Consider the following 14,763-nt stretch of genomic DNA (forward strand, 5'->3'; position numbering starts at 1 on the left):
AAATATATGCTGCATGAAAAATTGGATGACAATGCAAAACAGGAAATAGATGAAAATGAAATTGAGGACAGAGGGGAATAGGGAATGAGCAGGAAGGAAAGGGAGAAAATTGAAGGCAGCAATGGGAAGTCTGAGTATTAATGAAAGGATAGTCACGAAAGATTAGAACATTTTTCGCAGAGAAGAAAGGGCCAAAAGAGAGAATAGGTCATTATGAAAGGAAGATTGATAGTTAACAGTGAAAATAACAGAAACACTTCCATATCGATGCTATAAAATAAATAAATCTCGGAGAAAACAAAAACAACAAAGGGAGGGGAAAAAAAGTTAAAGTGCATAAAAGGTTCATGCAGGGGTCAGTTGTGCCAGATGACCCTGGGGGCAGAGACAGATCATGAGGGGCTCTCAGCAGGTCCGATTCAGAGCAGCTATAGCTCTAGGGATGAAGCTGTTTCTTAGTCTGGAGGTACGGGCATAAAAGGCTTTGTAACATCTGCCAGATGGAAGTAGTTCAAACAGACGGTGGCATGGGTTTGTGGAGTCCTTGTAGATGCTGGCTTTCCTGAGGCAGCGTGTGTTGTAGATGTCCTCCAGGGCTGGTAGCTGTATCCCAATGATCCTCTGCGCACTGCATTATTATATTTATTTCAATCCTCTGTGCTCTGCATGATTATATTTCAATTCTACTTGTAGTTAATACAAGCACTGGTGATAATTCAACATCTTTCCCTGTGACTTCCACTGGACAGAGTATGTATTCTGCTACTACAACATCCAGCAGCAAGGAATCACGAGGTAATGTTTGTCATTGCACTAACTAACATAAACCATGTTTACATTCAATATCACTATAAAATATCATACCAGTTTTACAACCTAAATTTTATTTACATTTTTAAAATTTGAACTCTTTAGTATTTAAATGGATAAGTTAACGAGAATCTCATTAAACAACTATTTACTGGAAGACCAAAGCTAGTATAAATATGGACATGTTTACAAGCATTCTGCAAATTTTGGGTGCAATTATCTGACTAATAAAATGAAAAAAAAATTAATTCCCATTAGAATTTCTGAACAGAAATTCTGCTTTACAATTATTCCTGCAGAAGCACATGCTTTACAGAGTTCTCCATTTTTGTTCTTCATTTGCCATCTTCTGCCCTGTCAGCTGAATATGGATCATGTGCAGGCAGATTAGTGTGCAAAATTAGAGCACATGGTATTGACATGGATAGAGAACTGGTTGGTAGACAGGAAGCAAAGAATAGGAATTAATGGGTCCTTTTCAGAATGGCAGATGGTGATTAGTGGGGTGCTGCAAGGCTCGGTGCTGGGACCTCAGTTATTTACAATATATATTAACAATTTAGACGATGGAATTTAACTGTAGCATCTCCAAGTTTGTGGATGACACAAAGCTGGGTGACAGTATGAGCTGCGAGGAGGATGGTATGAGTAAGAAAATAACTGCAGATGCTGGTACAAATCGAAGGTATTTATTTCACAAAATGCCGGAGTAACTCAGCAGGTCAGGCAGCATGTCAGGAGAGAAGGAATGGGTGACGTTTTGGGTCGAGATCCTTCTTCAGACTGAAGGATGGTATGAGGCTGCAGGGTGACTTGGATAGGTTGGGTGAGTGGGCAGATGCATGGCAAATGCAGGAATTTAGAAGGATGGAATTTAGTAGGATGAGAGGGGATCTTATAGAAACATATAAAATTCTTACAGGATTGGACAGGCTAGATGCAGGAAAAATGTTCCTGATGTTTGGGGAGTCCAGAACCAGGGATCACAGTTTAAGAATAAGGGGTAGGCCATTTAGGACTGAGATGAGGAAAAACTTTTTCACCCAAAGTTGTGAATCTGTGGAATTCTCTGCCACAGGAGGTAGTGGAGGCCAATTCACTGGATGTTTTCAAGAGAGAGCTAGATTTAGCTCTTAGGGCTAAAGGAATCAAGGGATATGGGGAAAAAGGAACGGGGTACTGATTTTAGATGATCAGCCATGGTCATATTGAATAGCGGTGCTGGCTCGAAGGACCGAATGGCCCACACCTGCACCTATTTTTCTATGTTTCTAGATGACATCAGTTTAGCTTGGCATTATGTTTGGCACAGACATTGTGGGTTGAGGGGGCCTCTACCCATGCTATACTATTCTATGTTTAAATAATCAGTATCACTAACATTTTATAATTGTTTATATTTTGACAGGTCCTACATTTGAGAAGCAGCCAGCACCTACTCCTACTACAAGTGGAACCAACTCTTTGTCTGTACTAGCCTTTGGTAATTTTCTGCTCTTGAATACTGGGTCATTTGTATCTCCTCTGCTCAACTCTCACGAGCAGTTTAGTTTAGTTTAGTTTAGCGATACAGCATGGAAACAGCCTCTTCGGCACATTGAGTCCACGCCAATCATAGATTACCCATTCTGAACTATAGGGGAATGTCTGTCTTAATTTCTTTAGCACAAGTGCTTGGGTGTTTCAAGCCTCCAGCAATGACGAAGCAAACAGGGCTGATTCCAAAATAAAAGGAAACGAAAACGAGAAATCATCAGCAGTTCTGATGCAAGTTCATCAACCTTAAACATTGCCTTTTTCACAACTGACTGGCTGAGTAATTTGACTTGCTGAGTAATTTCAGTAGTTTTGTTTTTTTTTGCTTTTAATGCAGATTTCCAGTATGTGCAGATTTCTCTTGATCTTTGGTCAGGATTGTTTCCATACTGAAGGTGATGTTAATGACATTGCTTACAGGCTGAAAATGGGAGGCATTTTTATTTCATACCTTTGAAACTATCAACTGATTGAAAAAAACAAAAACACTGCAGGTGATGGTAACTGGAATTCCTAAGGTTTCTCCAGCATTCTATGTTGTTCTTTCAGTTATTTAATGACCAATTTCCTGACAATCAGATTCAGATTAGTTAATAAACCAGGGTGCAATCATATCCCTTTTTCATGCAAAGCTTACAGAGTAAACAGTAGAAATACAATAATGATAAATACAACAGTAAATGCCACAACGGCTACAAAACAGCAAAGCAGTTCAAGATTGCAGCGCAACCTGAAAGTTAAAAAAAGTTAAAATACAATAGCAGAATAACCAAATGAGGTAGAGTTAAGGGCCTGTTCCACTTAGGCCATTTTAAGGCGACTGCCGGCGACTAGGCTGTCGCCGACAGTTCGCCGGGGTGTCGCGGGCATCATTGTGAGGAGTCTTCCAAAAATCGTAGTGGATCTCAGCACGTCGCTGAGAAATCATCCGGTTTGAAATTTCTCGGCGACAGCTGGCTTGTCGGCAGGTATCGTTGCTTATTGCGGGCTCTGTTGCATGCTGTCCCCAGGTTTAATAGGTTCTCTTAGATGCATTTCGAAGCACATATTATTACAATAAGTAAAGTCATTTCAAAATATCATAAAATGCTTGTGTTTAACCAATTTATTTACCGTCAGGACATTTGACAGGTAGATTGGAGGTGACAGTTTGACGGTCAGGTAAGCGTGGGAATTTTTGCGATGTTTATGGTCATCAGCCATTACATTTAAAATGGGTTCCTAACCCAGATATGCAACCCAGAAACCAGATATGCATCTCCCGTACATTTTCAAAGAATGCCCAAACACTTTTCACAAAATTCCACTTAACCACTTTTTAAATTAATTTTTTTAATACAGCTATTAGTAAACTGGAAGTTAATCCAGTTATTCCTTGTTACAGTGAAGCTTGGTTTTTAAGTAACCCATACAAGATGTTATAGTTCAAAACTCTCAAGTACTTACCGACTTGTCAGTGATTTCAGCGAATATTAGGACTCCGGAGAAGCATTGACAGTGTGGGAATTTCACGATGTTTCCGAAGATGTTGTAATCTCGATCCGACTCGGCATTGTCGTGGTCATTGTCGTCGGGTAAAAGAAAATTTTAGCGATCTGTTATGACTTTGAGTCGCCGGCAGTCGCCAAAAAAAATCGCCTAAGTGGGACACACCCTTTAGAGTATGTAGCAGTACCTCTGGAAAGTGAGTGTGAAAGTCGTGAACATTTTTTTATTTTGGGGAAAAAGCTGTTCTTCAAGATTTGAAAATTTCTTGAGTCTAGATATCCAAGATATCAAGTTCCTGCATCTTCTCCCAGGAGGTAGATGAGAGAAAGGGCAATGGCCAGGGTGGCAAACATTCTTGACAATACTTCCAACTTTTCTGATGCAATGCTCTGTGAGGATGGACAGGAAGAACCTCCAGTTTAAATCCACCTCCAGTTTAAATTTAATTTGGAATATTTTGGAGGACCAAGAACCAAGAACCAAGGAAGGAAGTGACAAACTCTCTTGGTGGACTGGACTGTATATATGCTGATATGCTTTCTCGATCGCCACATCAATGTGAAGGGGCCAGGTTAATTTCAGGAGATATGGATTTTTAGGGAAGCTGTTGACTACCTCTACAGCAGCTCTGGTTTAAGATCACCCACTTGCTAAGTCAACAACCAACTCTTTCATCTTGCTGATGTTGAGGGTTGGGTTTCTGTCCTAACACTATGACATAAGATTCTCAACCTCTTTCCTATACTTTGTGTCATCATTGTTGTTGTTTCAGCCTGTAATGGTGATATCATCAGCAAACATAAAGAGTCAAGGTTGTACTTGGACACATAGTCATGGGTGTACAACGAGCAGAGACCACAACCCTGAGGTGTACCAGTGTTGAGGGTCAGGGTAAAGCAAATGTTATGACTAATTCTAACTGACTGAGTTCTCCTGAGCAAGATATCCAGAAGCCAGTTGCAGGTAGAGGCCCCAAGGCCAAACTCCAGAAGTTTAGGCATGAGCTTATTCAGTGTTAGGGTGTTTTGGGGCTGAGCTGTGGTTAATGAATAGCATCCTAATATCAAGGTGATCGAGAGCTGAATGTAGTACAAGAGGGATGGTGTCCTCTGTAGACCTATTTTCCCTATATACAAATCGCAAGAGGTCTACCTTGGCCAGAAGGCTGGCAGTGATGTGAGTTACTGTCAGCCTTTCAAAGTGCTTTTTATGGTTGACAGTAGACCTACTGGATGGTGGTCATTGAGACCAGTCATCGTATTTTCTTAGGGACTGGAATGATGGAGGTTTCCATGATACAGATGGGGACAGTAGACTGTTGAAGTGAGCTGTCATGTTCAACTTCTCACTTCAACAGTCTACTGTCCCCATCTGTATCATTCCCCATTCACAGCCCATCTCAACACCGCCCCCCCCCCCCCACTCCAACCCCCCCCCCCACCCCCACCATTGCGACCATATATTCGCTGTTTTATCTGTATAGAAAGAATGACAGCACCAAAAAACTGCAAAGCAGTCAATCGAACTGTCTGTGACAGGAACCCCACTTCAAGGAAGGTTTTGGGGAAACTTGTTCTTCTGTGTTTCCTGACTCGATAACAATCCCCTGCCACCTCCAGCCTCTGAACTTCTCACCACATAGAAATCGCCTCTGGGCTTCTATCCAGTAGGACTGATTTAATGCCTTTTACATCTGTTCGCTGAGGCTCAGCAACTGAAGCGTTACCTTGCAAACAATATGCTGCTACATAGACTGTAAGGAAAACTTTTGAGCATTTAACTGGAATTCTAAAGCTGAAGGAAACTGTTGACCACCAGTTCATGTTATATTAATGTTAATTATTAGCTGCCTTCTTTTATACTTGCCAGTCAAAAATGTGAACTAATTTTTGCTATCGATTTGGTTCTGCAATAAGTACTGCTGCAGGTTCAGTGTAGTCATTTACGTCAGTCCCTTGGGCAATCTAGACTTCTTCCATTTTTACCTAATTTACCGCCTTATATCTACTTTTATTAAAGTAAAACCTAAGGATATACATGTATGTATTCAGTCTCTTTAGAGGCGGAGTGAGTGAGTATCTCTGGTGAGAGGATTGACATTAATAATTAAACAATGTTATTTTTCAATGGATGAACATGTATACAATTTTGAACTGTTCTGCTATTTTGCACTCATCATTGCATTTAATGTGGTATTTATCATCAATACTATAAATATATTGTTTACTCTATGAGCTTCAGGAGAACAAGGAATTTAATTGCACCTTGATATCTATAACAATAAAATAATCTATGTAAGATTAGTTTGAAGAAGGGTCTTGACCCAAAACGTCACCCATTCCTTCTCTCCAGAGATGCTGCCTGTCCCACTGAGTTACCCCAGCATTTTGTGTCTAACTAATCTATATTATCTCTGTTCAGAATTTATAATTAGTATCATTTACTTGCATCTTTACAAATGTTCGTTACTGAGGTAATGTATTTGAAATATTAGACGTCAGTAAAATTATGTTGGACTTTGCTCTCTTGCTTTCCATGATCCATGCTTGATAACGGCTTCTACCTTTTTGCATCTTCCTGTGTTAAATGATATTATCTTTCTGTCAAACTCACAACTCAATGCAGGTTCCATCAAAGTATCTCAACTATGTTTTTTGCAGTGCTAAAATGAGTAAGTCCTGTTTAAGCATATTTGCAAAATTTCAAAATGTAACTATTTAATATGAATGAGAAAAAATAGCACTTAATCCTTGGGTCTAAAAGCAGGTTTTAATATGACACAAAAGAAGCCGTTATCAAGCATGGATCCCTCCATATTTCCCATAGAATTGTAGGGAAAATGTGTAATTGCCTTAAATGTTGGCTCAATTTTAGTGACAGAAGTGCAGCAGGCTCTGGGGATCCACGAACACAGTACTCTGCCTTCTACTCTAATTTTGCTATTTTGTAAATGATTTAAAGAGGGTACAATTAGGTATTGTGCTTATTAAATTAAAAGTGGAGGCGTGGTTGATGATGAGGGACAAAGTTCTAGGATATATCCCCAGAATGTACAAATTAGATGGGCACAGAAGTGGCAAATATAATTCAATCAAGAGGCATGAAAGCAAGAAAATACACAATAAATGGTTGAACGGTAAGACATTGAGAGGAACACTGGAATCTTGGACACAGATCTGTGAAGGCATCAGGGCAGGACAGGTGGAGAAGGTGGTTAGAAGACAATATGAGATATTTGCCTTCATTAACAAAGCACAGAATATGAGAGCATTGCAATCTTGCTAGAGTTGTAGAAAGCATGACTTAGGATGCAACTAATAGATTGGATACAGTTCTACTACCCAATCTATAAGGAAGTGGTAGCACTAGAGTGGGTGCAGGGAAAACTTACGAAAATTTTGTCAGGGTTGGAGTGTTATTGTTCTGAGGAGAGATAGATTGCTTCCTTAGGAACTAAGGAAATGCAATTTGAGGATCAAGAGCCAGGAAATGGGATCACCTTATAGTTAATTTCTAGATTGCATGGCAAGAATGGACTAAATATATGCCACCAATGCTATATTTTTTCCTCGGACTTTTACAGGTGTCAAGATAAACTTTTTTTCCCCCCACCCAGAGAAGGATAGAAATGTGCAACTTTCTGGTGAAGGGATTTTGTCATAGACAATAGACAATAGGTGCAGGAGGAGGCCATTCGGCCCTTCGAGCCAGCACCGCCATTCAATGTGATCATGGCTGATCATTCTCAATCAGTACCCCATTCCTGCCTTCTCCCCATACCCCCTGACTCCGCTATCCTTGAGCTCTATCCAGCTCTCTCTTGAATGCATGCAGAGAATTGGCCTCCACTGCCTTCTGAGGCAGAGAATTTCACAGATTCACAACTCTCCGACTGAAAAAGTTTTTCCTCATCTCAGTTCTAAATGGCCTACCCCTTATTCTTAAACTGTAGCCCCTTGTTCTGGACTCAGCCCAACATTGGGAACATGTTTCCTGCCTCTAACGTGTCCAACCCCCTAATAATCTTATACGTTTCATCAACACATTTTAAAACATAACTTTGGTTATGTTAGAAGATTAGAGACCAAGTACTGAAATTGGGAATAGACCCACTGAAGTATTTTGACTGCCTTCTTCACAGCCTCCTTGACGATCTCCTTCAATGCAGTAAATGTATATTATTTTGCAAATTGCTGCTTTCACAGAGAATTATTTTATTCAGAGTAACTTGTCCGGCAATAGAAGGGTCCTCTGGAGGACAACAGTAATCATTAGAACCATCATGGCATTAAGTGGGTACTCTCTCAGCCTGGAGAGTTTAGCAGAGGCTGAACAACTTGCCGATTCGTAGTTGCAACTGACCGTGTTTAATACAACTTCATGAGAACATAAAGATACGTTCTTGAATTATCTTAACTGCTTTAGAGGTAGAAGTATGTGTTGAAAATATCACTATCACCTGCTCTCATACAAATGTATCATTAATCAATTCAAAGGTACTTGGAGCATGACTGATTAATTTATCTAGCTCTCTTTGCCCCTACCTTCAACTGAAGAAGTAATCATTCATTCTAATGTCGTGGCCAGTACATTAGGTTTTGTTACAAGATTGTGTAAAAAGCTATGTGGGACTGCTTGCAGAGTAGCTGCCTCACAGATCCAGCAACCTTGATTTGATCCTGACCTCTGTTCATGTACTCTCTGTGACCATGTGGGTTTCCTCCAGGTCCTCCTATTTCCTCCTACATCCCAAAAATATGCAGATTGAACAAAGCACAAGACAGGCCCTTCGGCCCACAGTGTCTGTGCCAAACTTGGTGCCAAGACCATCTCTTATCTACCTGTGCTTAATCATGTCCCCCCATTGCCTGCATATCAACATGCTTGTCCACAAGCCTCTTAAATGCCATGTTAGGTTGGTAATTGGTGTGTTAATTGGCCGCTGTAAATTGATCCCAGAGTGTTGGTGAATGTTAGAATCTCAGGGTGTTGATGAGAAAGTGGGAGAATTTAAAAAATGGGATTAATATAGCATTAGTATACAAACCAATTGTTGATGATTAGCATGGACTCGGTGAACTAAAGATGCATTTTCCATGCTGTTTCTCTGCATGACTGTTTTTTAAAATATAGATACAGCATAGAAACAGGCCCTTCGGCCCACTGCGACCACCCGACCATTAACCCATTCACACTCGATTTGTGTTATCCCATTTTTGCATCCACTCCCTACACACGAGGGACAATTTATAGAGGCCAATTAACCTACAAACATGCATGTCTTGGGATGTGGGAAGAAATCTGGTTCTATGTTATCCCACTTTCACATCCACTCCCTACACATTAGGGGCATTTTTACAGAGGCCAATTAACCAAACTATGACAAAAACTTTCACAATTTCTGCCCCATTGCACCTTCTCCAAGTGACAATCCAGTAGCAGATTCAGTGGGATTCAAGGCAGTAAGTTTAAAAGTCCTTTTTATGTCTCAATTTCTTCCCAGTGACATTGACAGTTTTACAGTAATCTTTCCCCGTAAATAATCATTTTGCTGATTCCTCATTTTTGTATCATTTCTTTAAAAATGCCTAATCCTCCATTTTCATTGTATTAGTTTATACTCAGCACATGGGCTTGGCATTGCATTCACATTTACCTGAAGAGATCCCGCACTTTCACTTTGTAAATGGGGTAACATGTATTTTCTTTACTTGTATTTTCAGCTGTGATTATCCTGATCCTAATCCTTGTAATAGTTGTGGTGGTCCTCGTTAGTGTCATCAGCCTGAGGTTTAAATGCTCTGATTGCCAGGAAGCACCACAAGGTAGCCAAACCATTTTAAATATTTTTTTTGCCTAATACCACATAATGTTAATCAAAACACATATTGTGTCACAACAACCTATTTTGCTATTAAGACATGTCAACAATAAAAGAGTGTAGGATGACTTAACTAGCAATGCAAAAAACAAAAGAGCAGCTTTACACCTCTAATTTGTGGATTTTGAACTCTGATTGGGAGCGTGCTACAATTTCTTTAATATGTTTTATTATCAGAAACTGTGAATCATTTCACTTACCCCACTCTCTAGAAAGCAATAAGCATTATGAAAATATATAATATATTTCAACAGAGCAAACGTTTTATCTACTGATAATATGTTTTATTTTTGGATGCTTTCTCATTCTGTTGTTTATTATTTTCATAGAGACAAGTAAGACCCGGAATGAAGCACCATCAGAAAGGTAAGTAAATTTCATTCAGATAATTAAATCTCATATGCAACTATTCATTCACAATTGAAATCTAATACTTGACACCAAACCTAACAACTTTAAAAAATCTATACATCCACGTTTTCCCTCAGCTCTCAAGTCAATGGAGAAAAAGAAAGCATCACTTTGGTTTCTATGCGAAGTCTATACAATGAAGCTGGTTGGTCCTGCTGAATTTAAAATTAAAATGCTTATTTTCTATTGTGAACGCATTGTGCAGTACTCACGTTTAATTTGTACTCCAGGAGGACAGGAATCATTGGTGCAGGGGAATCTTCAAAATGACTCCACTGAAGTTGATGAGACAAGAAACAATTTCATCAAATAGGTGATTCAAAGGTGTGCTTTTCTATATTAAGGTTTCTGGTCCTTTATAAGCTAAGCAGCGTGTGTTGTAGGTAAAATGACTTCATTCTAATTGATTTCATTTCTTACACATTTTCATTGTAGGTGACAAATAACTTAGATCTTAGATTATCATTTCATCACGCTATTTTTCATTCTTTCATATATAATAGCATTTCCTTCCAATGCCAGTGCAATGACAGTCCACATTATAAAACTGCCAGAATTCCCAATTGCAGTAAAGGTTCTTTCACCTTGAACAAGCCTACAGAATAAGAATTGCTTTCCCCTTCCCAAAGCCCTTTCCTTGCAACCAGGTTTAAATCAAATTTGCAATCACTGTGGTATTAACAATATGGATTAAATATAACGAAAACAGGGTATTCATTTGGTTACAATTTTGTCTTTTCTGACTAAAATACATTACCCAAACATTTAAAAAAAGTTAAAAGTGCATCAACTATGGAGGAATAATCGAAACAAACCAAATTATGTCCTGCGTGTATTAATATGTGTGTATGAGTATGTTAGTTGATGCAAAGAGGAGGGACCGTGAAACAATGGAACAACATATGTAAGAACATGGGAATAGAAGAGGAGGAGGAAGGCAGGGAGAGGGGGAGAAGCAACTGGGAGAGAGAAGCAAAGATGAGGAAGGTTGGAGGAGGTGAAGAATTGTGAACGAGAGAAGGGAGGGAAAAGGGAGATTGTCAGCAAGCAAAAAGACAGAAGGAGGAGAGTACAAATGAGTAAGAAATATGGAGAAATGGGTGGGAAGGATAGGAGAGAAATAGCAAAGAAATTAGGGGTTGGGTGAGGGCTGAGAAAATGTATGATTAATAATGTTATTTAAATGTTTTTGGAATTGTCTGAAAATCCAGGCAGTTGCATAGTTGGATCTAGGATGGATTTTTTACATGCTTTCTGGTATTGATTTGTGTCCAAGGGTTATATCAATACTCTAAAAGCACCAACCTGCTGTTATTTATTAAACTTTCTTTTATATAATTTCAGCTGGTGTAGAGGAGCAGCAGAAATCAACGCTGTAGATATGTACAAAATACAGGAGCATGCAACATGGAAAGCTTTGTTTTCATCTTACCCAGTAGGACAGGTTATACAAGTCACTTGTAATAAAGCAACTTCTGGGAACCTTCTCATGTGAAATCACAGACTATTTTTCTGGGTGATTTAATACTTTAGGTATTAAACAGTAAATATGCTTCATTACAATAACAATTGTACAACTTGCAACGTTGACTAAAATAAATGTACAATGATCATTTTGTCATGGGTTAATGGGGTTACCCTGCAAATTTTAAACATATCCTACTTTTTGAATGGATTAGGGCTGCCATAATTGTTTAGTTTAGAGATACAGCATGGAAACAAGTCCTTCGGCCCATCGAGTCCATGCCGACCATTGGTCATCTACTCACACTAGTTCTATGTTATCCCACTTTCTCATCCACTTCCTACAGAAATCCATGTGGTCACAGGAAGAATGTGCAAACTCCACACAGACAGAACGTGAGGTTAGGATCGAACCCGGGTCTCTGGTGCTGTGAAACAACAGCTCTAACAGCTGCACCAATGTGCTGCCCATAAATGTTGCAGAGGAATTATCTCAGTTCAAAGGTTTAGCCTGATTCAAGATCAGAGCAGAAAGCAAGACTACACTTTACTTTATAGATTCTGCTTTCCCATCCTGGCAGAGGGATTCACATTGCTTTACACACTAATTGCTCTGTAAAGAACACTGATTACAAAATTGCAATACAACAATCACCCATGTGTCTCCAAGGAATTACGTAACTTCTTTCCAAATTGTTATTTTCACTCTTTCTGCCCTCAAAATGTAAATGAATTTTGCAATAAAACTACTGAATATAACAGGGTCAAAATGTTGGCTCTTCTGGAACACTGCTGCTGTGTTTTAATTAAGAACAGGGAGAATTGTCTGGAATTTTGACGAGATCCATTTTCACAAGGTCCATTTTCACTAGATTGGAAATATCCATTGGGTATTGTGAGAATCAGAATACCCACCAACATCCTTATTGTTTTGATGTGTTTATGCTTTATTCTTAATTATTAACTGTATGTTTGTGTTGTCATTTGTGAGCGGAGCACCAAGGCACATTCCCTGTATATGCATACTTGGCCAATAAACTTATTCATTCATTCATTCAATTTACAAAGGCATTGGTGCAATGAATAAGGGCCAGGATGGGAGGAGTTTTTTTGGCTGTAATCTATTCGGCAGCTGAAGGTTAGTACATACTAGCCCGCAAAACAATTGTGACTCTCGTTGAAGGAGTTCCGGACCAGAGAAGCCTCATGAATCCTTGAAAGAGTATTACGATATTTTTTTACTGGTTTCCGTACAGATGAGATCAAGGATGAATTTAAATGCAATCTCTTAAGAATTAGTTAGGTATCACTCCATGACAGCCAGGAGTGCAAGTTCCACTTGAGATGAATTCTGAGCTGATCCGATTATAAATTACTCATGCGCCTGTTGTGATTGTGAACTGAGTCACTGGGGAAATCAAACTTGGAAGGTATAAAGGTCTTTATTCATCAAGGAGACACTCTTAGCAAAATCTCCCCAGACACAAAGTACATCAAATCTTTATACTCGTAAGAATAAAAATAACTGTAGATGATTCAATAGAATTTCGGTAGCTACAGAGGCATGATTTTCTTCAATACTTTGATTCTGACAAATGAAGGCAAGATGAGTTTATTGTCACAAGGATAAGTATGGTGAGCTACTCGACAATTAAAATCCTGCTTGCAGCAGCATCATAGGCACATAAAATCAGACAATGCACAAAACATATATTGTACATAAATCTTACATAAATTATACAAGACAATGAAAAGCATTTTGGGAAGTCAAACAAGGGTAGGACCTTCACAGTGAAAGGCAGGGCCCTCGGGTGTGTTGTAAAGCAGAGGGATCTCGGAGTACAGGTGCACAGTTTCCTGAAAAAAGTGTCACAGGTAGATAGGGTGGTAAAAAGGCTTTAGTACATTGGTTTTCAACAATCAGGGTACTGTGTGTAGAAGTTGGGATGTTATGTAACAATTGTACAGTTGGTGAGGCTGCATTTGGAGTGTTGTGTTCAGTTTTTGTCACCCTGCTGTAGGAAAGATATTGTTAAGCTGGGATGAGTGCAGAGAAGATGTACGAAGATGTTGCCAGGACTCAAAGGCCTGAGCGATAGGGAGATATTGGGCAAGCAAGGACTTTATTTGGAGCGCTGGAAGCTACATGGTGATCTTACATAGAAACATAGAAAATAGGTGCAGGAGTAGGCCATTCGGCCCTTTGAGCCTGCACCGCCATTCAATATGATCATGGCTGATCATCCAACTCAGTATCCTGTACCTGCCTTCTCTCCATACCCCGTATATAATGTTGAATTCCAACATTAAAATAAAAATCCATAATTTCATAGACTGTATCATTAAAGAATAATTCTTTGGTTCATTAATGTTTTTCAAGGAAGGAGATTTCCTGTCCTCACCTGATCTGCAGCATATGACTGACATATGATGAAAGAATGGGTCGACTGGGCTTGTATTCACTGGAATTTAGAAGGATGAGAGGGGATCTTATAGAAACATATAAAATTCTTAAAGGATTCGACAGGCTAGATGCAGGAAAAATGTTCCCGATGTTGGTGGAGTCCAGAACCAGGGGCCACAGTTTAAGAATAAGGGGTAGGCCATTTAGGACTGAGATGAGGAAAAACGGTTACACCAAGAGAGTTGTGAATCTGTGGAATTCCCTGCCACAGAAGGCAGTGAAGGTCAATTCACTGGATGTTTTCAAGAAAGAGTTACATATAGCTCTTAGGGCCAAAGGAATATGGGGAAAAAGCAGGAACAGGGTACTGATTTTAGATGATCAGCCATGATCATATTGAATGGCAGTGTTGGTTCGATGGGCCGAATGGCCTACTCCTGCACCTATTTTTCTTTGTTTCTATGTTTCTACGTCACTCAATGTGGATGACCCTTATCCAGACGAGTTGAACCGGTACTTTGGATCTGTCTTCACTAAGTAGGATACAAACAATCTCCCAGATGTTCTAGTGGCCAGAGATCCTAGGGTGATGGAGGAACTGGAGGAAATCCACATTAGGCAGGAAAAAGTTTTGGGTAGACTGATGGGACTGAAGGCTGATAAATCCCCAGGGCCTGATGGTCTGCATCCCAGGGTACTTAAGGAGGTCGCTCTAGAAATTGTGGACGCATTGGTGATCATTTTCCAATGTTCTATAGATTCAGGGTGA

The 14,763-nt window shown here is 39.5% G+C and overlaps 1 protein-coding gene and 1 long non-coding RNA gene across 2 annotated transcripts in view; one reads left to right on the forward strand and one right to left on the reverse strand.

Moving 5' to 3' along the window:
* The window catches only part of ecscr (endothelial cell surface expressed chemotaxis and apoptosis regulator), a 42,104-nt gene extending 29,489 nt beyond the window's left edge, over positions 1-12,615 (forward strand). Inside the window, exons 4-10 of the mRNA XM_078411519.1 lie at positions 694-795; positions 2,219-2,293; positions 9,558-9,659; positions 10,045-10,081; positions 10,204-10,271; positions 10,357-10,450; positions 11,471-12,615. Of these exons, the coding sequence (XP_078267645.1) occupies positions 694-795; positions 2,219-2,293; positions 9,558-9,659; positions 10,045-10,081; positions 10,204-10,271; positions 10,357-10,439 (467 nt within the window). The 3' untranslated portion in view covers positions 10,440-10,450; positions 11,471-12,615. The remainder of the gene's footprint in view (positions 1-693; positions 796-2,218; positions 2,294-9,557; positions 9,660-10,044; positions 10,082-10,203; positions 10,272-10,356; positions 10,451-11,470) is intronic.
* Positions 1-14,763, reverse strand: part of LOC144600102 (uncharacterized) — a 183,915-nt gene that overhangs the window by 37,671 nt on the left and 131,481 nt on the right. The window lies entirely within an intron of this gene.

Source organism: Rhinoraja longicauda, chromosome 14, assembly GCF_053455715.1.
Source record: "Rhinoraja longicauda isolate Sanriku21f chromosome 14, sRhiLon1.1, whole genome shotgun sequence".
Classification (NCBI taxonomy): domain Eukaryota; kingdom Metazoa; phylum Chordata; class Chondrichthyes; order Rajiformes; family Arhynchobatidae; genus Rhinoraja; species Rhinoraja longicauda.